General features: G+C 41.3%; 1 protein-coding gene and 1 long non-coding RNA gene across 2 annotated transcripts; both read left to right on the forward strand.

The window, feature by feature from the left end:
• The first annotated feature begins 599 nt into the window (after nt 1-599).
• On the forward strand, nt 600-7,645 carry LOC146373684 (uncharacterized). Its single transcript, XR_014802219.1, has 3 exons — nt 600-671; nt 1,119-1,251; nt 7,319-7,645. It is a non-coding gene; the product is annotated as an uncharacterized LOC146373684 (long non-coding RNA).
• A 332-nt stretch (nt 7,646-7,977) lies between these two features.
• On the forward strand, nt 7,978-17,106 carry LOC146373685 (uncharacterized). Its single transcript, XM_084951232.1, has one exon. It carries the CDS (start codon nt 9,404-9,406, stop codon nt 15,347-15,349), a length of 5,946 nt encoding a protein of 1,981 aa, XP_084807358.1. The 5' UTR covers nt 7,978-9,403; the 3' UTR covers nt 15,350-17,106.
• Nucleotides 17,107-17,855: the final 749 nt, after the last annotated feature.

The following is a 17,855-nucleotide window of genomic DNA, read 5'->3' on the forward strand; positions in this document are numbered from 1 at the left end:
ACATGGTCACATCACGGGAAGAATAATTACAAATAAATGGGAACTGACCATTTTTAACACAGGAAACATTTCTATCCTGATAGCAGGGATCTCTTCCTTCATCAAGAGACCACAAGGAGTCACTGAATCGCTTGATGAGAATGAAAACCACGTGGATCGTGTTTTATTTCCCCCACAGTCACCTGTTATCTGACCCCCCTGTGGGAGGTTTTGGACTGATGTGTTGCACAGTCCTCCCCAACAACACTATTTTTCTTCATCTGTTTAATGTGGAAACTTGATATTTTCTAGAATTAGCAAACACAGTTGTTCTGTTTATTTGTTATTGTAAAATAAAGGTGTTTGTTTTATATGTTTCTATGATAGATTCACATTTCATTTAGTTCATATATTTGTTGGAAAGGGTTAAAAATGGATTGGATAAAACAAAAGTGTAGCTAGCATTGATTAAAAACGTGTCTAAAATATGTGATTACAAAAGAAGGGTTTGTTAAAAGTGTTATAAAGTGTAAAGTGCTGTAAAGTCTGTTTGAGGTAGAGTTTGTGATGGTCACGTGACCAGAGTTTAGCTGAGAGCACATCCATGGCATTGTGGGTCAGAACTAGCATGGATACAGAGCTACAGCCACAACAGTAATGTTATTGTGCATGTGGTCTAAGAAGCGCACATGGTAATGGTTTTCATGTACAGTATATTGTATATATCATGTTGTATAAATGTTTTATATTGGCGATAAGAGGATATTTTCAGTAATATCCGTTATGTTGCATTTTTCCTGTTCCGCTGGCTCAAGACTTTATTGACACTAACATGAGAGACTTTAATAGGTTCAGAGATATTTACGTTGTAAACTGTGTTTTCTTTAGTTTTCACGGTGTCTGAAGAAAATGAGAAAGAGAGAGAAATAATCTTCCGAAGACGTCAATATGATGCGTCGCCATTGTTTGTTGGACCCCTGTAGTTACAGTTAAATCAAGCTAATTGAAATAATACACATTTTACACTTTATTATTGTAGTACCGATGCAAAAACAGCTCGCAGCCTGCTACAAGCTGTTATTCTTACGACACTGTGCAAAATGTCATGAGTCACCCCTCGTGTCTTTATATTTTACCAGGGAAATGAGAAATAGGCAGAGCCTCCACCGTGTTTTTCAGATGGATGTAGACACTTACTCTTCGGCAGAAGAGCATCTGTGACCACATCAAACCTCGAAGCAGATGGTCTATGGCAGCAGAAGACCACACCAGGTACCACTTAGTTAAAAACAGGAGACCGAGGCTGCAGTTCACATGGGTTTAACTTAGATTGAGCCTAAAGCAGTTTATCTACATTAAGATATTATAAGATATATAAATAAATGGAATGACACTCCATGTTTTTAGAAAATTCACTGCCAAAAATACCACAACCTCATTGCACACGTTTAAAATAAGCTTTTGTTGAGCTGTACTCACAAAATGTAAAATATTATTTGTTGCATTATTCTTTCGAGCTCATTTGAACCCTTTTAGTGAAAATTAATCACTGGGGGTTTTTCACTGGAAGGGTGTGTTTTCTTGTTCTCTTTTTCTTTTCTCTGATTTTTCCTCGAGTCAAGAGGTCTTGAGCAATAGTTCTTGAGGCTTTCTTGGCTTCTCTTTTGTTTTTCTTGTTTTTTAGTCGACTCCTTATGCCTGACAATATTCATGGTAATGTGTTTTTTTTTTCTTTTTGTCTTTATTTGTTACAGACAACATAACTAAGGACCATTTTTAAATTGTATCTTCTGGCATTTTTTTTATTAGCTGCCTGTCACAGAAACATATTTTGTGGTTCAATCAGTGAAAATATTGGAAAAATACCAAAGATAAAACAGTTTGAAAGCCACTAAATACTAGTTTAGCACCAAAAAGGTGATTGAAACCTCAGCAGGGTATGAAGTGTGTCCTTACAAATTTAAGGAAATTGGACAAATGTAGGGCAAAAGAAGAAGTGAGAGGCCTAAAACGCTATCAACAGCAGATCACCAGCCACGTCATGAGAAACACATCCTTAAGATATATAGAGTGCCTGCCAAGAAGCCAAGTGTTCCCCTACCGGATACCATACAGAAAAGTAGACACAGCTAAAATTCTGGGTTAATTCCACTTCATTCCTGACTTGCAAAATCGTGACCATCACAGTCATGTGAAACATAAAAGGAACCACAACAGTCCATCTGACTTTTCTATTTTTATTAATCACGCACCCTTAGATGCAAATATACTAATACTGCCCCAATAAGTTACATTTAAATAAAAGACGGTATTCTGTTCATTTCTCCCATGTCACACAATAACAAACCTATAAGGTAAAAAAGATGCAGTTTAACATGTTTTTAAATACCTGATAAATGGCTTCTGCATACATTCGAGCAGCATTCAATGTTTTTTTTAATCTCCTGTAAATATTACAGGATTATCGTCTCCGACTTCATCTAGAGGGAGGATTAACCAACACTGTATAGAAAAATTAAATCACTTCTGTACATCCAGCTTATGACTGGAGGTCAGCCATGAAAAAAAGGAGTATTTCTACAGGTGTAACTGGAGGATTTCTCGACATAAATGGAATATGCAACACACAGCACAGATTACAAACAACCACTGGGAGTCCCCCACTACCTCACTAACCTCACCCTACCCATTACTTTGTTAGATACAACTTGGGAAGGGCCTACATACCCCGGAGACATACACTTAAAATAAATCCTCATCTGATAGTTCCATCCGGATATTGTCCGTTTTATCCTCTCTGTACATAAAAGGGCGAAGAATAGCTGTGGTACAGAAGATGCCACAGTGGGTGACAAGCAGATGTGTTTCAGAAAAGCTTTGAATGGAGCTGCTCTGTTTCCACTGCACAGCTGGATTGAGGATATCAGCAAGTCTAAAACTTTAACAGGTCCAGACTGTAACAGTGACAGACCCCTAACTGAGTGTTGCTGGCCTCCAGGAATCTACCTTGTGATTCCCGTGGTTCAAAATAATCTGAAATTTTAGTAAATACTCTTATTTGCTTTCTGGTGCAGAGTCAGGAGCATTCATACCACTCTGGCAGCTGCAGCCAGCCTAGCCGTATCCACAGGTGACAGAAATCCACCACCAATGAACTGCTGATCTGTACAAAAGCTTCTACGCTTTGGTTTTTCTGCAGACTAATTTACAACAAAACATTTAGCAGTTTTACATTTATTGTTCAGAGACGAGAGTGGCATCAAGCTTCTCATCTTACTCTCTCCAAGAAAGCAAATAAACGCACAACCCAAAAATAACAAACTTGTCAAACTCAGCAGTGTTCAAAGAGGTCAAGAATGAAAGCTTTTCATGTGCATTTCTATAATCAGAGCTATCGCCATCTGGTGGCTTTCTGATAGAATGCAGGTTTTTACTCAAAATATTTTTATAGAACAATTGTGGATACAGTTAACAAAAAAGAAAGGAAAAGAAAAACGAAGGGAAACGCATCACCCTTGGCAGAGGTGGGTAGTAACGAGTTACATTTACTCCGTTACATTTACTTGAGTAAGTTTTTGAAAAAAATGTACTTTTAAAGTACCTTTTTTGCACGATACTTTTTACTTTTACTTGAGTACATTTGTGAAGAAGAAACGGTACTTTTACTCCGCTACATTTGCAAAATTTGACTCGTTACTTTTTAAAAAATAATTAGTTTAACACATTAGATAACATGCCGCCAGTGGAGTTTCCGGTAACTTTTTTACCAATCAGATGTGGCCATGCAGTCACATGACCAGTTTGAAACTGTGGCGGGCAGAGCAGCCCAAGCGTTTCAAAGTAGCGGACACACGGAAAGAAGAAACATTAAAAACATGGCAGAGCCAGTCGTCTACGCTAGAGCTGAAGAGGATGAACACCAGGGGCGGATCTAGAGAAATTTTCTTAGGGTGGCATGAGGGTGGCAAAGGAATCAAATGGGGTGGCAAAATCTAAGCCTTTTTTTTTTCAAACACATATGCAGGTGGTTACATATGGTTAGAATAATTCAAATGCAGTAAGTATACACGTTTTTCATATAAATATAGTCTAGAACTTAATTATTGTCTGTAGCCCACATAATTAAACACTTTAGTTACATAAAACATGTGAGTTTTGATTCTATGTACTGTATAGCCTGTATAATAAATAAATATGTAGCCCAACAAGTATAAAATCCAGAAAGCTACACAACATGGGGCGGTTCATTTACAAACACAAGTCTAACTTAAGTTTCACACTGTTAGAAAACAATCACATTGTTACAGCTTAAATTATACAAAATGTCAGAAATCTGCACTGTCATGAACAAAAATTTAAACCTAATTTTTCATGATTTGTTGGATTAACCCACTGAGGTCTGAAATACAACCGGCCATTTTTGACTCCTTTTGAGTTTACGTTTGTATTTCACCTTCAAATTGTTTCATTTTATTTTTTCCCCCTTGCCTTGTTTGGTATCTTTTCAGCTCAACTGAATTTAGTTGTTTTTTTCACTGACATACTGCATTAGTATTACTGATCTGAAATCACGCAAAGAACTTAAAATCCTAGTAGTATTTTTTTACTGTAAAAAAAAACAACAGTAAATTTTTATAACTTGAAATGCAAATATAAATTGTACATTTTGTAAACATATACAACTATTTATCTAAAAATGCAGCCAATACACCTGCCGTTTTTTTTTCTTCATTTTCTACAACCATTTAAAAATATTACTAAAACTAAAATGAGAGAACAATCAGGTTTCGCAATAAGATGCCCTACAAATGATGTGTGCCAGTAAAAAAAAAGTTTGTCCACCAAAAGACAGGAGAACAGCACAGGGATAAACCTGCAGGCCTGACAACAGGTGTATCACTCCGCTGGTTTTCTACTTAGTGACAGTGTTTACATTGCAAATGTGCCTCTGTGACATTCATTAGTGCCCTCACTGACACACAAAACAAAACGACTACACAACAGAACAACTACACAAGACAACACAACACACTAAGTATACACTCCACACTAAACGTCACAAATCTCCCACATCTAAAAACTCTCTCTCTCTCTCTCTCTCACTCGCTCGCTCTGTCTCGCTGCCGTTACCGTCACTCCTAAAACTTTTCCCTCTTCCTAAACAATCAAATCCCACGTGTTGACTGTTTTTTTTAATTGGTCGACATGGTACATTTTTCCACCGATAGGAAAGAGGTGGCTCAGGAGAACCCAGCCATCAGTTTGCTGTGACAGCTAGAGGCTCAGCTAAGCCCGCCCAGCATCCTGTTCCATCAGCTGAATCCATACAGCCATCACCTGTCTCCACTGGGAGCTCCAGAGAGCCCTCACAGCCACCTGGGTTTCCCACATCAGCTGGAGGCGTAGCCCAGCATGTCCTGCATCCTGTCACGCTACCACCTACAAAACCACCTGCAGCTGCTATGCCACCAGCTCAACTGCCTGCAGCTGCCATGCCGTCATCTGCTCAACCGGCCGTGGCATCCACACCGTCGCCTGCAGCTCTTCCATCTGAAGCTACCGCTTCACCACTGGCTCCACCGTCTGCCATTTCTACGCCCATGCCTGGTCCTGCCACACCTGGTCCCACCTCGCCTGGTCCCGCCATGCCTCAGCCTGAGGTCAATGCGTTGTTTGGACTAGCCACACCTGCCCCTACCAAGCCACGTCCAGCGTGCCAAGCCGCCCGAGGGTCATCGCCTGTGCCCGCTTTGCCATCGCCACTTTCCCCATGGTCGGTCTCTAGACCTGCTTTGCCACAGTTGCTGCCGCTGGCCCCGCAGTCGGCCTCCTGATCTGCTCCATTGCCGCTTGCCCCGTGGTTGGCCTCTTGAACTGTTTCATTATAAACTCTGTCGGTCGGTCAGTTGACTGGATGTAGTTGCGGGTGCTCTCATTGTGGTGTACTACACTGAAGCTAAGTCTACTCCAAAGCCAAAGTACTTGTACACCAAGAAACCCGGCCCTCAGATCACAGTCCACAGAGGCCTGACAGATTTTCCACTCACACTTATTTTACACAGAGCCATTTGGAGAAAAAGGCCATGCAGGACGAGCTGGTTTACCTGGGCCACCTTGCATCAGTGGGCTATGGGCTTCATCTATGGGCTTAAAGGGAGAAAACGGTACGCACTTTAAAATGACTTTATAAGAAAGGAATATTTTATTATGCTATTTACTCATTGGCCACTTTATTATTTAGGTATGCAAACATAGTCAAGACAACCTGCTGAACTTCAAGCTGAGCATCAGAATGGGGAAAAAAATGATTAAGTGACTTTAAGCATGGCATGATTATTAGTGCCACATGGGCGAAATAACCACTTGTAACAACCAAGGTACGCAGAAGAGTTTCTCTGAGTTCACAACACATCAAACCTCAAAGCAGATGGTCTACAACAGCAGAAGACTATACTGGTAATCTGGGTTGGATCTCCTTTTGCCTTCAGAATTGTCCTTATTCTTCATGTCATAGATTCAACAAGGTGCTGGAAACATTTCTCAGATATTTTGGTCCATGTTGACAAGACAGCCACAGACAGACACACAGTTGCTGCAGATTTCTTGAAAAGTACTTAATGTCAGGTTCTAGAAACCAGTTTGGGATGATTTGACTTTTGTGACATTATACATACATACATACATACGTATGTACATACGTACATATGGACGGACGGACGGTTTTTACGCACCGGTTCTTAAGAAACAATGACAGTAAAACCTAGGGATGGACTGAGCCGATATACAGTATCGATATCGGTCTGACCCTGACCTAAATTACTAGATCGTATATCGGGGAGAGAAAAAAAAGTAATCCGATCCATTAAATATCACAAAAGCACCTCAAAAAACTTGAGACATGGAGTAACCCATGTAGTGACCTTAGCACGTCGGAGCATTATGCGTCATCTGATAAAGCGGCTGTTGAGTGTGAGACCTGTCAGCGGTCTGGAGTTCACACTGAAAGCATTTGGAGCCTCGCCACATGCTGCCAAACCAGGTGTTTTTGCCAAGGTAGTTATCCCAGACAAAATTTGTCCCCCTCTGCCCACAACAGAGTGAACAGCAGTGGGCTGAGCACACATCCCTGAGGGGCTCCAGTGCTCAGTGTGGTGGTGTTGGAGGTGCTGTTACTGATCCGGACTGTCTGAGGTCTCTCTGTCAGAAAGTCCAGGATCCAGTTGCAGAGGGAGGTGTTCAGGCCCAGCAGGCCTAGTTTTCCAATCAGGTGCTGAGGAATGATTATGCTGAATGCTGAACTGAAGTCTATAAACAGCATTTGTACATATGTGTCTATCAGGTGTGGATGGAGACGCTCAGAGACTGGAATGGAGCGCATGCCAGCAGTGAGGACGACAGCATCTTCTCTGGATTTCTGCTTTACTCAGACAAGCCGTGATGCACACTTTGTGTTTACTATCACAAAGTCTGAATACTGGTGGTGCTAGTGTACATGCTGGTCTGCACGTCTTCTATTATTGCCTAGCCTCTTCTTAAGAAGGGATAGTACTCGCCACACATTAATGCTGCTGCAGAGTAGTGCTCCAAAGTTTTGATTGACACCACCCTAATTAAATATAATGGTTAAATACAGTCCAATTTTTTTTAAGATAGTGAGTAAAGCATCCCAAGAAATACCACTGAGTTAATTATTGGAAGATGGCATTCACAAGTAGTAAATAAATGAATTTCCTGTTATCCAGATAGAAGAAACGAAGTTTTTTTTAATGATAAAAGTGTAAAAGTTCAATATTTAGCATAAAAAATGTATAATTTACCCAACATTTTTTACACATGCAGTGCCTCCTTATGTTAAAGCATCCTAATTAAAAGTAGCAGCAGTAAGTGAGAGATCGTGCAGAAGTTTATTATTCAGCTACCAACGCAAAAGATAAAGCACAAAACTATTGTAGCCTGGTCTCAAATATCTATTTTAGACCCTACAGGTTAAAGGATATAAATATTGTCATGTAAAAACTTTATTGCAAATATTTCATATATGTGTTTAAAAAACAAAAGAGTTCAAATGCATTAAAAATGTGTTTAAAGTCACAATAAATAGAAGTCAATCATAATTTAAGTGTTCATGGAGTTAAAAGTTACAAGAAACCCAAAGGTTTGTTATCTAATGTGAAACAAGGAAAACTTTGTATTTGCTTCAAGTTGTTTTACAAGCTCATGTTGGGTTGTCAATCTTGTATTTGTTTTATCCCATTGGTTGATGTAAACCTATTGTCCAATCAGACGTAAGGAAGGCGGGATCTAAGTGAGGCGAAAGAAAAACAAACTAAGCTAGTGAGAGTCGGCAGCAGCACGTTACCGGAGGAGGTTGTGTACCAGAGCTAGCGGGAGAATAGTCAAAACAATAGCCGTGGATGCAGAGTCCACGTTCCTGTTATGGACTGTTTTACCCTGTGATGATGGACCGAGAGGAATTCTCTGGACCCTTCTGCTGTGGATAGGATTTCCGTGGGTTTGTCCCAGTGTGCTCAGCAGCCCATGTATGCCGCTAATTCCGACCACGTTGCCGAGTGGAGGCCGCATGGTCACAAACCGAGCCTGCCCCTCAGCTTGTCCTCGCACTTAGCCCGAAGGATTTGTGAGTAGCCATGAGCACGTGCGTTTTGTTTTCTGCTTGTTTATCAAGCGAAGCGGCCATTTGTGTGTTTTTCTGGCCCAACGAGCCCGAGCAACGATCAGGCCTGCAACGGTTTCAGTAAATGAGCTCTAAAAGGTTACGAATTTGAACTGAACTTAAAGGGGAATATCTTGGATAAATGTGTTGTTTCTGAACATTGACTGTGAATTGTGAAGAGGCAAAAACCATCCAATTGAATTGTAAGGAAACACTTCCGAACTTGGAATATTGTCTTTTTTTAATTTAAATCATACTTTGTTTTGACTAAATGTTACATTTTGAATTTAAAGTTTTGTGTTGTGTCATATTTATGATTTACAGAGTTTATAAGTGATAAGGGTTACTAAAGGGTAAAAAAGAGGTTTAACATGTTAGATAAATTCATTATTCTTAGTGAAGATTAAACAGAACTCATTATTTTCACTAAGTGGAGGCACCGCCAAGATTTCTAAGTACAAAGGTTAAAACTGGTTAGCTATTGTTTCTCCTGTTTACCAATAAAATAAGTAACGTACCCAGGGCCCCGCTCAGAGTACTATCACCATCTTAACCGAGGGTTAATCCAGAGCTACTTGAGTTGGGTGCTACACATTGGAGGCACCGCTGGGATTGTTTTGTTGTATTATATAAATTTTAAGTTACCACTAAATCTGCTGTAACCTTAAAGTGACTAGGAGTCACACTGGTCCTAAAAAGTAATTTCAATTAATTTCTTGTCTTCCCCCTACAAAGTAACTTGTTAAAACTATGGCCACTAAAAGTAATGTTTCACAACCAAATCTTGCAAATTGGTGCAGAGGTGAAGGGCTTGATCAGGCACATGCCATTCTAGTTCTTGGAGTGTCTGAAGAGGAGGAAATATCCACAGTAGAAGAAACACTCGAACAAGTAAAAACCTTGGGCAAGGTAAGAGTAAGAGGAAAAATGTTTGATGCCAATAATCAAACCCTGACCATGTTATGTGAATGCCGTCAAGAAGTCGATCCTACCAAAGTTCCACCAGAGGTGATTTCCTTTAAAGAAGGAAGTAAATGGAAAATAGTTGTTGCAGAACAAGAAACAAACTCTGACCTATTCACAGAGAAGTTGGACAGATTTCTACAGGATGAAGGGAAAACATTGGAGGATGTTAAAAGACTATGTGATCCTGGCACCTCATGGAACAGCAACCCCGAGTCAATCATTCGGGCGGTAGGTGATGTTTTACAGTCCAAGCCAAATGAAAGCAATTCATACCGTCGTTTTAGAATCTTCTCTGGAGTCCACCCTACTCCACCTGGTGAAGACAATTTAGACAGCTGGTTAGAACAAGTAAAGTTCATGACTGATGAGTATGAGTGCTCAGATAAGGAGAAACGCAGAAGGATTATTGAGAGTCTCAAAGGGCCAGCGCTGGAGATCATTCAAGCAGTGCGCATGTCTAATCCCATGGCAAACCATATGGATTACTTACAGGCATTGGAAAGTACCTTTGGAACCTCAGAATCCGGTGAGGAATTGTATCTCACATTCAGAGCTATGCATCAAAGACAAGGTGAGTGCTTGTCTAACTTCTTGCTGAGACTGGAAAGATTACTGAACAAAGTAGTGCAAAAAGGAGGCCTACAAGTAGATGAAGCCAACAAAGCAAGACTTGAGCAACTCATTAAAGGTGCCATTGAATCAGACTTCATGCTGCTTCAGCTAGGTCTAAGAGATAAGCGAAATGATCCCCCGACATTTTTAAGTCTACTCAAAGAAATTCGAGAAGAAGAGGAGCATGAAGCTGCAAGACAAAAACTCAAAAAACCAGCACAGAGACCGCATGTGCATGCAGTGCAAGTAGCAAGTGAAACAGACTCTAAAGGCTGTCAGCAACATGATTTTCAGTCCGAAATTCAAGAGCTAAAAGAAAAGCTGAAAGAGCTCAACAAGCAGTCTCATTCTACAGAATCAAGCCACAAAAAGATGTCCAGAGAAAAGAAAAAAGAGAAATCAGACACAAGCAGCGAAGTGCAACAGTTAAGAAAAGAAGTCAAAGAGCTGAAAACACAGTTAAGTGTAATGTCAGTAAAGCCACAACATTATGCAAAAGAGAGAGGCCATTATTCTAAGTCCAAAGGAGACCTTAGTCCAAAGTCATCTACCTTTAAGCCAAAGCGTAGTAAAGAGTCAGATAATTTCTGCTACAGATGTGGAGAAAATGGCCATTTTGCAAACAAATGTACAGCTCCGGAGAATGCTCAAAAGGTAATCAAAAAGCTTATTCATCAAGTGCATGGAAGCCCACATGGACAAAGTCAAAGTACAGACGCTCAAGATCAGTGTGTTGCCCGAGTTAATACTGCCAATGTTCCAACTCAAAGTGTCAACATACCGGAAGGTCTTATCGGTCCATCATCCATAGCTCCTATTAAGGTCAATAACATCTCATGCCACGGTCTTATGGATTCAGGGTCAACAGTGACCATTATCTTTGAGGATTGGTATAGAGCCAACATACCAACAGTCCCTATACAGCCCATTTCCAATCTAGCCATCTGGGGCCTATCAGCTGAGTCCTATCCCTACCATGGGTATGTAGTAGTAGAGATAGAGTTCCCTGAGGATGTAGCAGGTGTCAAGGGTCCTCTTAACGTCCTCGCTCTCATCTGTCCTGAGCCCCCACAAGGTCATGAAACCCCTGTAGTGGTTGGTACCAACGCTTTTCTGTTCAGTCGCCTATTTCAGCTGTGCAGAGATAGCGGTAGTGCTCACAAAGTCAGCTCCATGAGGATACAGGCAGTTTATGATAAAATTCAAACTCAGTCCCTAGGATCCCATGCAGCCGACGATCCCATAGGGCAAGTGAAATGGCAAGGTCCAGGGTCACTTACCATTGCTCCCGGGAAAAATTGTTATGCCACGTGTAAAGTAGAGCAGAAAAGAACTAAATCCCAAGATGTTGTGTTGGTTGAAGCACCTGCCATGCCCCAACTCCCATCCGGCGTGTTGGTCCAGCCAGGTGTTCTCCGTGGAAGTGACCTGGATGAGAACAGTTTCATTGTGCTATTACAGAATGAGTCAGAAAGACCTACCTCTATCCAAGTCGGCACAGTTATTGCCGAGATGCATGCAGTGGACGTAGTCACTGACCCTAAAGTTTTAGAACCTGAAGCTAGTACCGTAGCTCCCGAACTCTTTGATTTTGGTGACTCTCCTGCCCCTACCGAGTGGAAGAAAAGACTACAGCAAAAGCTAGTGGAGAGACGTAATGTTTTCTCTCTTGATGAATGGGATGTGGGGTTAGCTAAAGACGTAGAACATAACATCCGCCTTAGCAACTCTACCCCCTTCAGAGAGCGTTCACGTCGTTTAGCTCCGGCTGATATTAATGATGTACGACAACACCTACAGCAGTTGTTAGCTGCAGGCATTATCAAAGAGTCTCGAAGCCCATTCGCATCACCTATTGTGGTAGTGCGTAAAAAGAATGGCTCCATCAGAATCTGCATCGACTACAGAACTTTGAACAGCCGTACTATCACCGACCAGTATACCATCCCTCGTATTGATGACGCCTTAGATTGTCTTACAGGCAGCAAATGGTTCTCAGTCCTCGATCTTAGGAGTGGGTACTACCAAATTGCCATGTCCGAGCAAGATAAGGGAAAGACTGCATTTATCTGCCCCCTGGGGTTCTATCAATTTGAACGAATGCCACAAGGCATCACAGGAGCCCCAGCCACTTTTCAGCGGCTCATGGAGAAGGCAGTGGGTGATATGCACTTTCTCCAAGTCCTAGTGTACCTTGACGACATAATCGTCTTTGGTAGAACACTCGAAGAGCATGAGCAACGTCTCCTCAAAGTCTTAGATCGCCTTGAGGAGTTTGGTCTGAAATTGTCGCTTGACAAATGTCAGTTCTGTCAGTCCCAAGTCAAATATGTTGGTCATATTGTCTCAAAAGATGGTATAGCCACCGATCCAGAAAAAGTAGAGGTTGTCAGGAACTGGCCAGAGCCAACAGATCTGAAAACCCTTCGCTCATTCCTTGGTTTCTGTGGGTATTATCGCAGATTTATTGCAAATTATTCAAGCATAGTCCGCCCATTAACTGAGCTTACCAAAGGTTATCCACCTACTCAGAAAAACAAGCGAGCTCAAACCAAAGACCCAACCAAAACCTACCTCAAACCTGCTGAGCCATTCAAAGAGCGATGGGACCATTCCTGTCAAGCCGCATTCAGAAAAATCATTGAATGTCTGACCAATGCCCCTGTTTTGGCATTTGCAGACTCCACCAAACCTTATGTCCTACATGTGGATGCTAGCCTGAACGGGTTAGGTGCCGTGCTCAATCAAGAGTACCCTGAGGGCCTTAAGCCTGTTGCTTTTGCTAGCCGAAAGATCAGTGACTCAGAACGAAACTATCCGTTCCATCAACTAGAGTTCTTAGCACTTAAGTGGGCGGTCGTGGATAAATTTCATGACTATCTTTATGGAGCTAAGTTCACGGTTAGAACCGACAACAATCCCCTAACCTACGTGTTGACCACTGCAAAGCTAAATGCTGTTGGACATCGTTGGCTTGCAGCTTTAGCCACGTACGATTTCAACATCCAATATCGTCCTGGTCGTCACAACATAGATGCAGATCTATTGTCCCGACAACACACCAATGACACTGACTGGACAGATGTTCCACAGTCTGCAATAAAAGCCATCTGTAAAAAGGAATCTATCTATGAAGCTACTAAGTCCCCTGTCAGGCTAGTAGACCAACTGGGAGTTCCTACATCCGTGATTCCAGAAGCTTATGTCCTTCCAGTAAGCCTAAAAGCAACTTTGGAAGATCAATTGACTCCTACAGACTTACAAGTTGCTCAAGATCTGGACCCAGTCATTGGACCAGTCAAACAAGCCATCCAAACTGGAAAGCAACTTATCACATCCAAAAATTCACCACCTGACATGTCTTTGTTAAGTCGTGAGAGCAGGAAACTTGAACTGAGAGACAAAATACTATATCGACAGAGAAAACTGGCCAATGGCACAGTTCACAAACAACTGGTTTTACCAGATCGATACAGAACAAGTGTAATGAGATCACTACATGATGAATGTGGACATCTAGGAGTCGAGAAGACAACAGAACTCCTCAAAGACCGTTTCTATTGGCCACGCATGAATGCTGATGTGGACCAGTACATCAAAACGTGTGGACGTTGTGTCTCTCGCAAAACTCTCCCACAACGGTCGTCTCCACTCAGTCAAATCACTAGCAAAGGTCCTTTAGATCTGGTCTGTATTGACTTTCTTCAGATTGAACCAGATAACAAAGGAGTTGCTAATGTATTAGTAGTGACTGATCATTACACAAGGTACGCCCAGGCATTCCCTACAAAAGACCAAAAGTCAGTCACAGTTGCAAAAGTATTATGGGAGAAGTACTTTGTGCATTACGGATTACCTGCCCGGATACACTCAGATCAAGGTCGAGACTTTGAAAGCCGCCTTATCAAAGAGCTCTTGTCTATGCTAGGTATCCGAAAATCACGTACCTCACCATATCATCCGCAAGGAGATGCTCAGCCAGAACGTTTCAACAGAACCTTGCTATCAATGCTTGGAACTCTTGAAAATGTACAGAAACAAAACTGGAGTCAGCACATCAGCCAGTTAGTACATGCCTATAACTGCTCAAAAAATGAGTCTACTGGATATTCTCCATACTATCTAATGTTTGGACGTAATGCCAGATTACCCATTGACATTTCCTTTGGTGCTGTTCTTGAAGATGACGCGGATATGACTCACCTGCAGTACGTTGACAAAATGAGGAAAGAACTCAAGCAAGCATACCATCTAGCTACCGAGAATGCAACAAAGAACCATTTGAGGAACAAGTCACGTTATGACCAAAGAGTAAGAGACCAACCTTTACAAGAGGGAGACAGAGTCCTGATAAGAAACGTTGGCCTTACTGGTAAACACAAACTGCAAGACCGATGGAAGTCAATACCTTACATTGTCATCACACAGCTGCCAAACCTACCTGTGTACAAGGTAAAACCGGAACAAGGATCTGGAGGTGTCAAAACTCTACACAGAGACCATCTGCTACCAATCGGTTATCTTGTCAGAATCACAGATAACTCAGTTTCACCTGTAAGAGTAAGAACACCAGTTACTAGAAGACGTCATGCCAACAGACGTCAGATACGGGACCAAGAAGATCGATTATCTGATGTCTTGCCAGACTCCGAATCTGAGAATGAGTATGTCTACCAGTACCCCACCATTATCAGTGACCATATTCAGAGACATGAATTCAGGTCAGACAGACCTAACACAGAATCTCTTCCCTCTGATAATTCCCCCTCATCTGAGAGTGAACCGGGATTGGAGGAAGGACCTTCTAAAAGTTCTCATGAAGAGGAATGCCAGCCATCAAATGTGGAAGGAGATACTAGTGATACGGCTGCAGACACCGAAGTGGAGTTGAGGACTCCCGCAAGACCTGAAACTCGAAAGTCAAAGCGAGAGGTGAAACCAGTAATCCGTTTGACCTATGACAAACCTGGAACGCAGTCTGAGGAACCTGTGACTATTGTACACCAAGGCATGGTTATACAGTTGAACCTCAGTAGCACCAGAGATAAAACCCATAATATAAAACGCTCTAAACACCCAAGGCATTACTCTGAGCCCAAGTCTAAAATCCTGCGTTAGATGAGGACATCTAAATATTTTAGACGGGGAGGGTGTAGCCTGGTCTCAAATATCTATTTTAGACCCTACAGGTTAAAGGATATAAATATTGTCATGTAAAAACTTTATTGCAAATATTTCATATATGTGTTTAAAAAACAAAAGAGTTCAAATGCATTAAAAATGTGTTTAAAGTCACAATAAATAGAAGTCAATCATAATTTAAGTGTTCATGGAGTTAAAAGTTACAAGAAACCCAAAGGTTTGTTATCTAATGTGAAACAAGGAAAACTTTGTATTTGCTTCAAGTTGTTTTACAAGCTCATGTTGGGTTGTCAATCTTGTATTTGTTTTATCCCATTGGTTGATGTAAACCTATTGTCCAATCAGACGTAAGGAAGGCGGGATCTAAGTGAGGCGAAAGAAAAACAAACTAAGCTAGTGAGAGTCGGCAGCAGCACGTTACCGGAGGAGGTTGTGTACCAGAGCTAGCGGGAGAATAGTCAAAACAATAGCCGTGGATGCAGAGTCCACGTTCCTGTTATGGACTGTTTTACCCTGTGATGATGGACCGAGAGGAATTCTCTGGACCCTTCTGCTGTGGATAGGATTTCCGTGGGTTTGTCCCAGTGTGCTCAGCAGCCCATGTATGCCGCTAATTCCGACCACGTTGCCGAGTGGAGGCCGCATGGTCACAAACCGAGCCTGCCCCTCAGCTTGTCCTCGCACTTAGCCCGAAGGATTTGTGAGTAGCCATGAGCACGTGCGTTTTGTTTTCTGCTTGTTTATCAAGCGAAGCGGCCATTTGTGTGTTTTTCTGGCCCAACGAGCCCGAGCAACGATCAGGCCTGCAACGGTTTCAGTAAATGAGCTCTAAAAGGTTACGAATTTGAACTGAACTTAAAGGGGAATATCTTGGATAAATGTGTTGTTTCTGAACATTGACTGTGAATTGTGAAGAGGCAAAAACCATCCAATTGAATTGTAAGGAAACACTTCCGAACTTGGAATATTGTCTTTTTTTAATTTAAATCATACTTTGTTTTGACTAAATGTTACATTTTGAATTTAAAGTTTTGTGTTGTGTCATATTTATGATTTACAGAGTTTATAAGTGATAAGGGTTACTAAAGGGTAAAAAAGAGGTTTAACATGTTAGATAAATTCATTATTCTTAGTGAAGATTAAACAGAACTCATTATTTTCACTAAGTGGAGGCACCGCCAAGATTTCTAAGTACAAAGGTTAAAACTGGTTAGCTATTGTTTCTCCTGTTTACCAATAAAATAAGTAACGTACCCAGGGCCCCGCTCAGAGTACTATCACCATCTTAACCGAGGGTTAATCCAGAGCTACTTGAGTTGGGTGCTACACATTGGAGGCACCGCTGGGATTGTTTTGTTGTATTATATAAATTTTAAGTTACCACTAAATCTGCTGTAACCTTAAAGTGACTAGGAGTCACACTGGTCCTAAAAAGTAATTTCAATTAATTTCTTGTCTTCCCCCTACAAAGTAACTTGTTAAAACTATGGCCACTAAAAGTAATGTTTCACAACCAAATCTTGCAAATTGGTGCAGAGGTGAAGGGCTTGATCAGGCACATGCCATTCTAGTTCTTGGAGTGTCTGAAGAGGAGGAAATATCCACAGTAGAAGAAACACTCGAACAAGTAAAAACCTTGGGCAAGGTAAGAGTAAGAGGAAAAATGTTTGATGCCAATAATCAAACCCTGACCATGTTATGTGAATGCCGTCAAGAAGTCGATCCTACCAAAGTTCCACCAGAGGCGATTTCCTTTAAAGAAGGAAGTAAATGGAAAATAGTTGTTGCAGAACAAGAAACAAACTCTGACCTATTCACAGAGAAGTTGGACAGATTTCTACAGGATGAAGGGAAAACATTGGAGGATGTTAAAAGACTATGTGATCCTGGCACCGCCAAGATTTCTAAGTACAAAGGTTAAAACTGGTTAGCTATTGTTTCTCCTGTTTACCAATAAAATAAGTAACGTACCCAGGGCCCCGCTCAGAGTACTATCACCATCTTAACCGAGGGTTAATCCAGAGCTACTTGAGTTGGGTGCTACACTATGATCAGTGCTGTTTATCTATTTGTCAGCAAGATTATCGTGTTCCTCTACTGATTCCTTCAGTTAACCTTCAAGTCAATGCCCTGACCCAGTGTCACCCTTGCCTCATTTGCATGAAATGAAAAAGCTCCTTCCTTTTGGGTCCCACTTTTTTCTCACGGTTTAACTGCTGCTTCCTTTTTAGTTGTTTTCACCTATAATGACCTAAGCTGTGTGAACATGTATGCAAAAAGTGATCAATAGAAAAGACAAATGTGTTCAAAATAGTCATCACCGATAGCTGCATCTTAATGTAAATCTGTCAAAATGTGACTGCACCCCTGTGTCTTATTAAACCAGTGATTGTAATATATAAGAGGTCCTGCTCAAATATGGAGCTGTAAAAAGAAATTGTGTTCACAGAAAATAAAATCCAGCAGTACATAACATTTTGTA

Source organism: Perissodus microlepis, chromosome 14 (assembly GCF_051167445.1).
Source record: "Perissodus microlepis isolate ML-2025 ecotype Zambia chromosome 14, ASM5116744v1, whole genome shotgun sequence".
NCBI classification, from domain to species: domain Eukaryota; kingdom Metazoa; phylum Chordata; class Actinopteri; order Cichliformes; family Cichlidae; genus Perissodus; species Perissodus microlepis.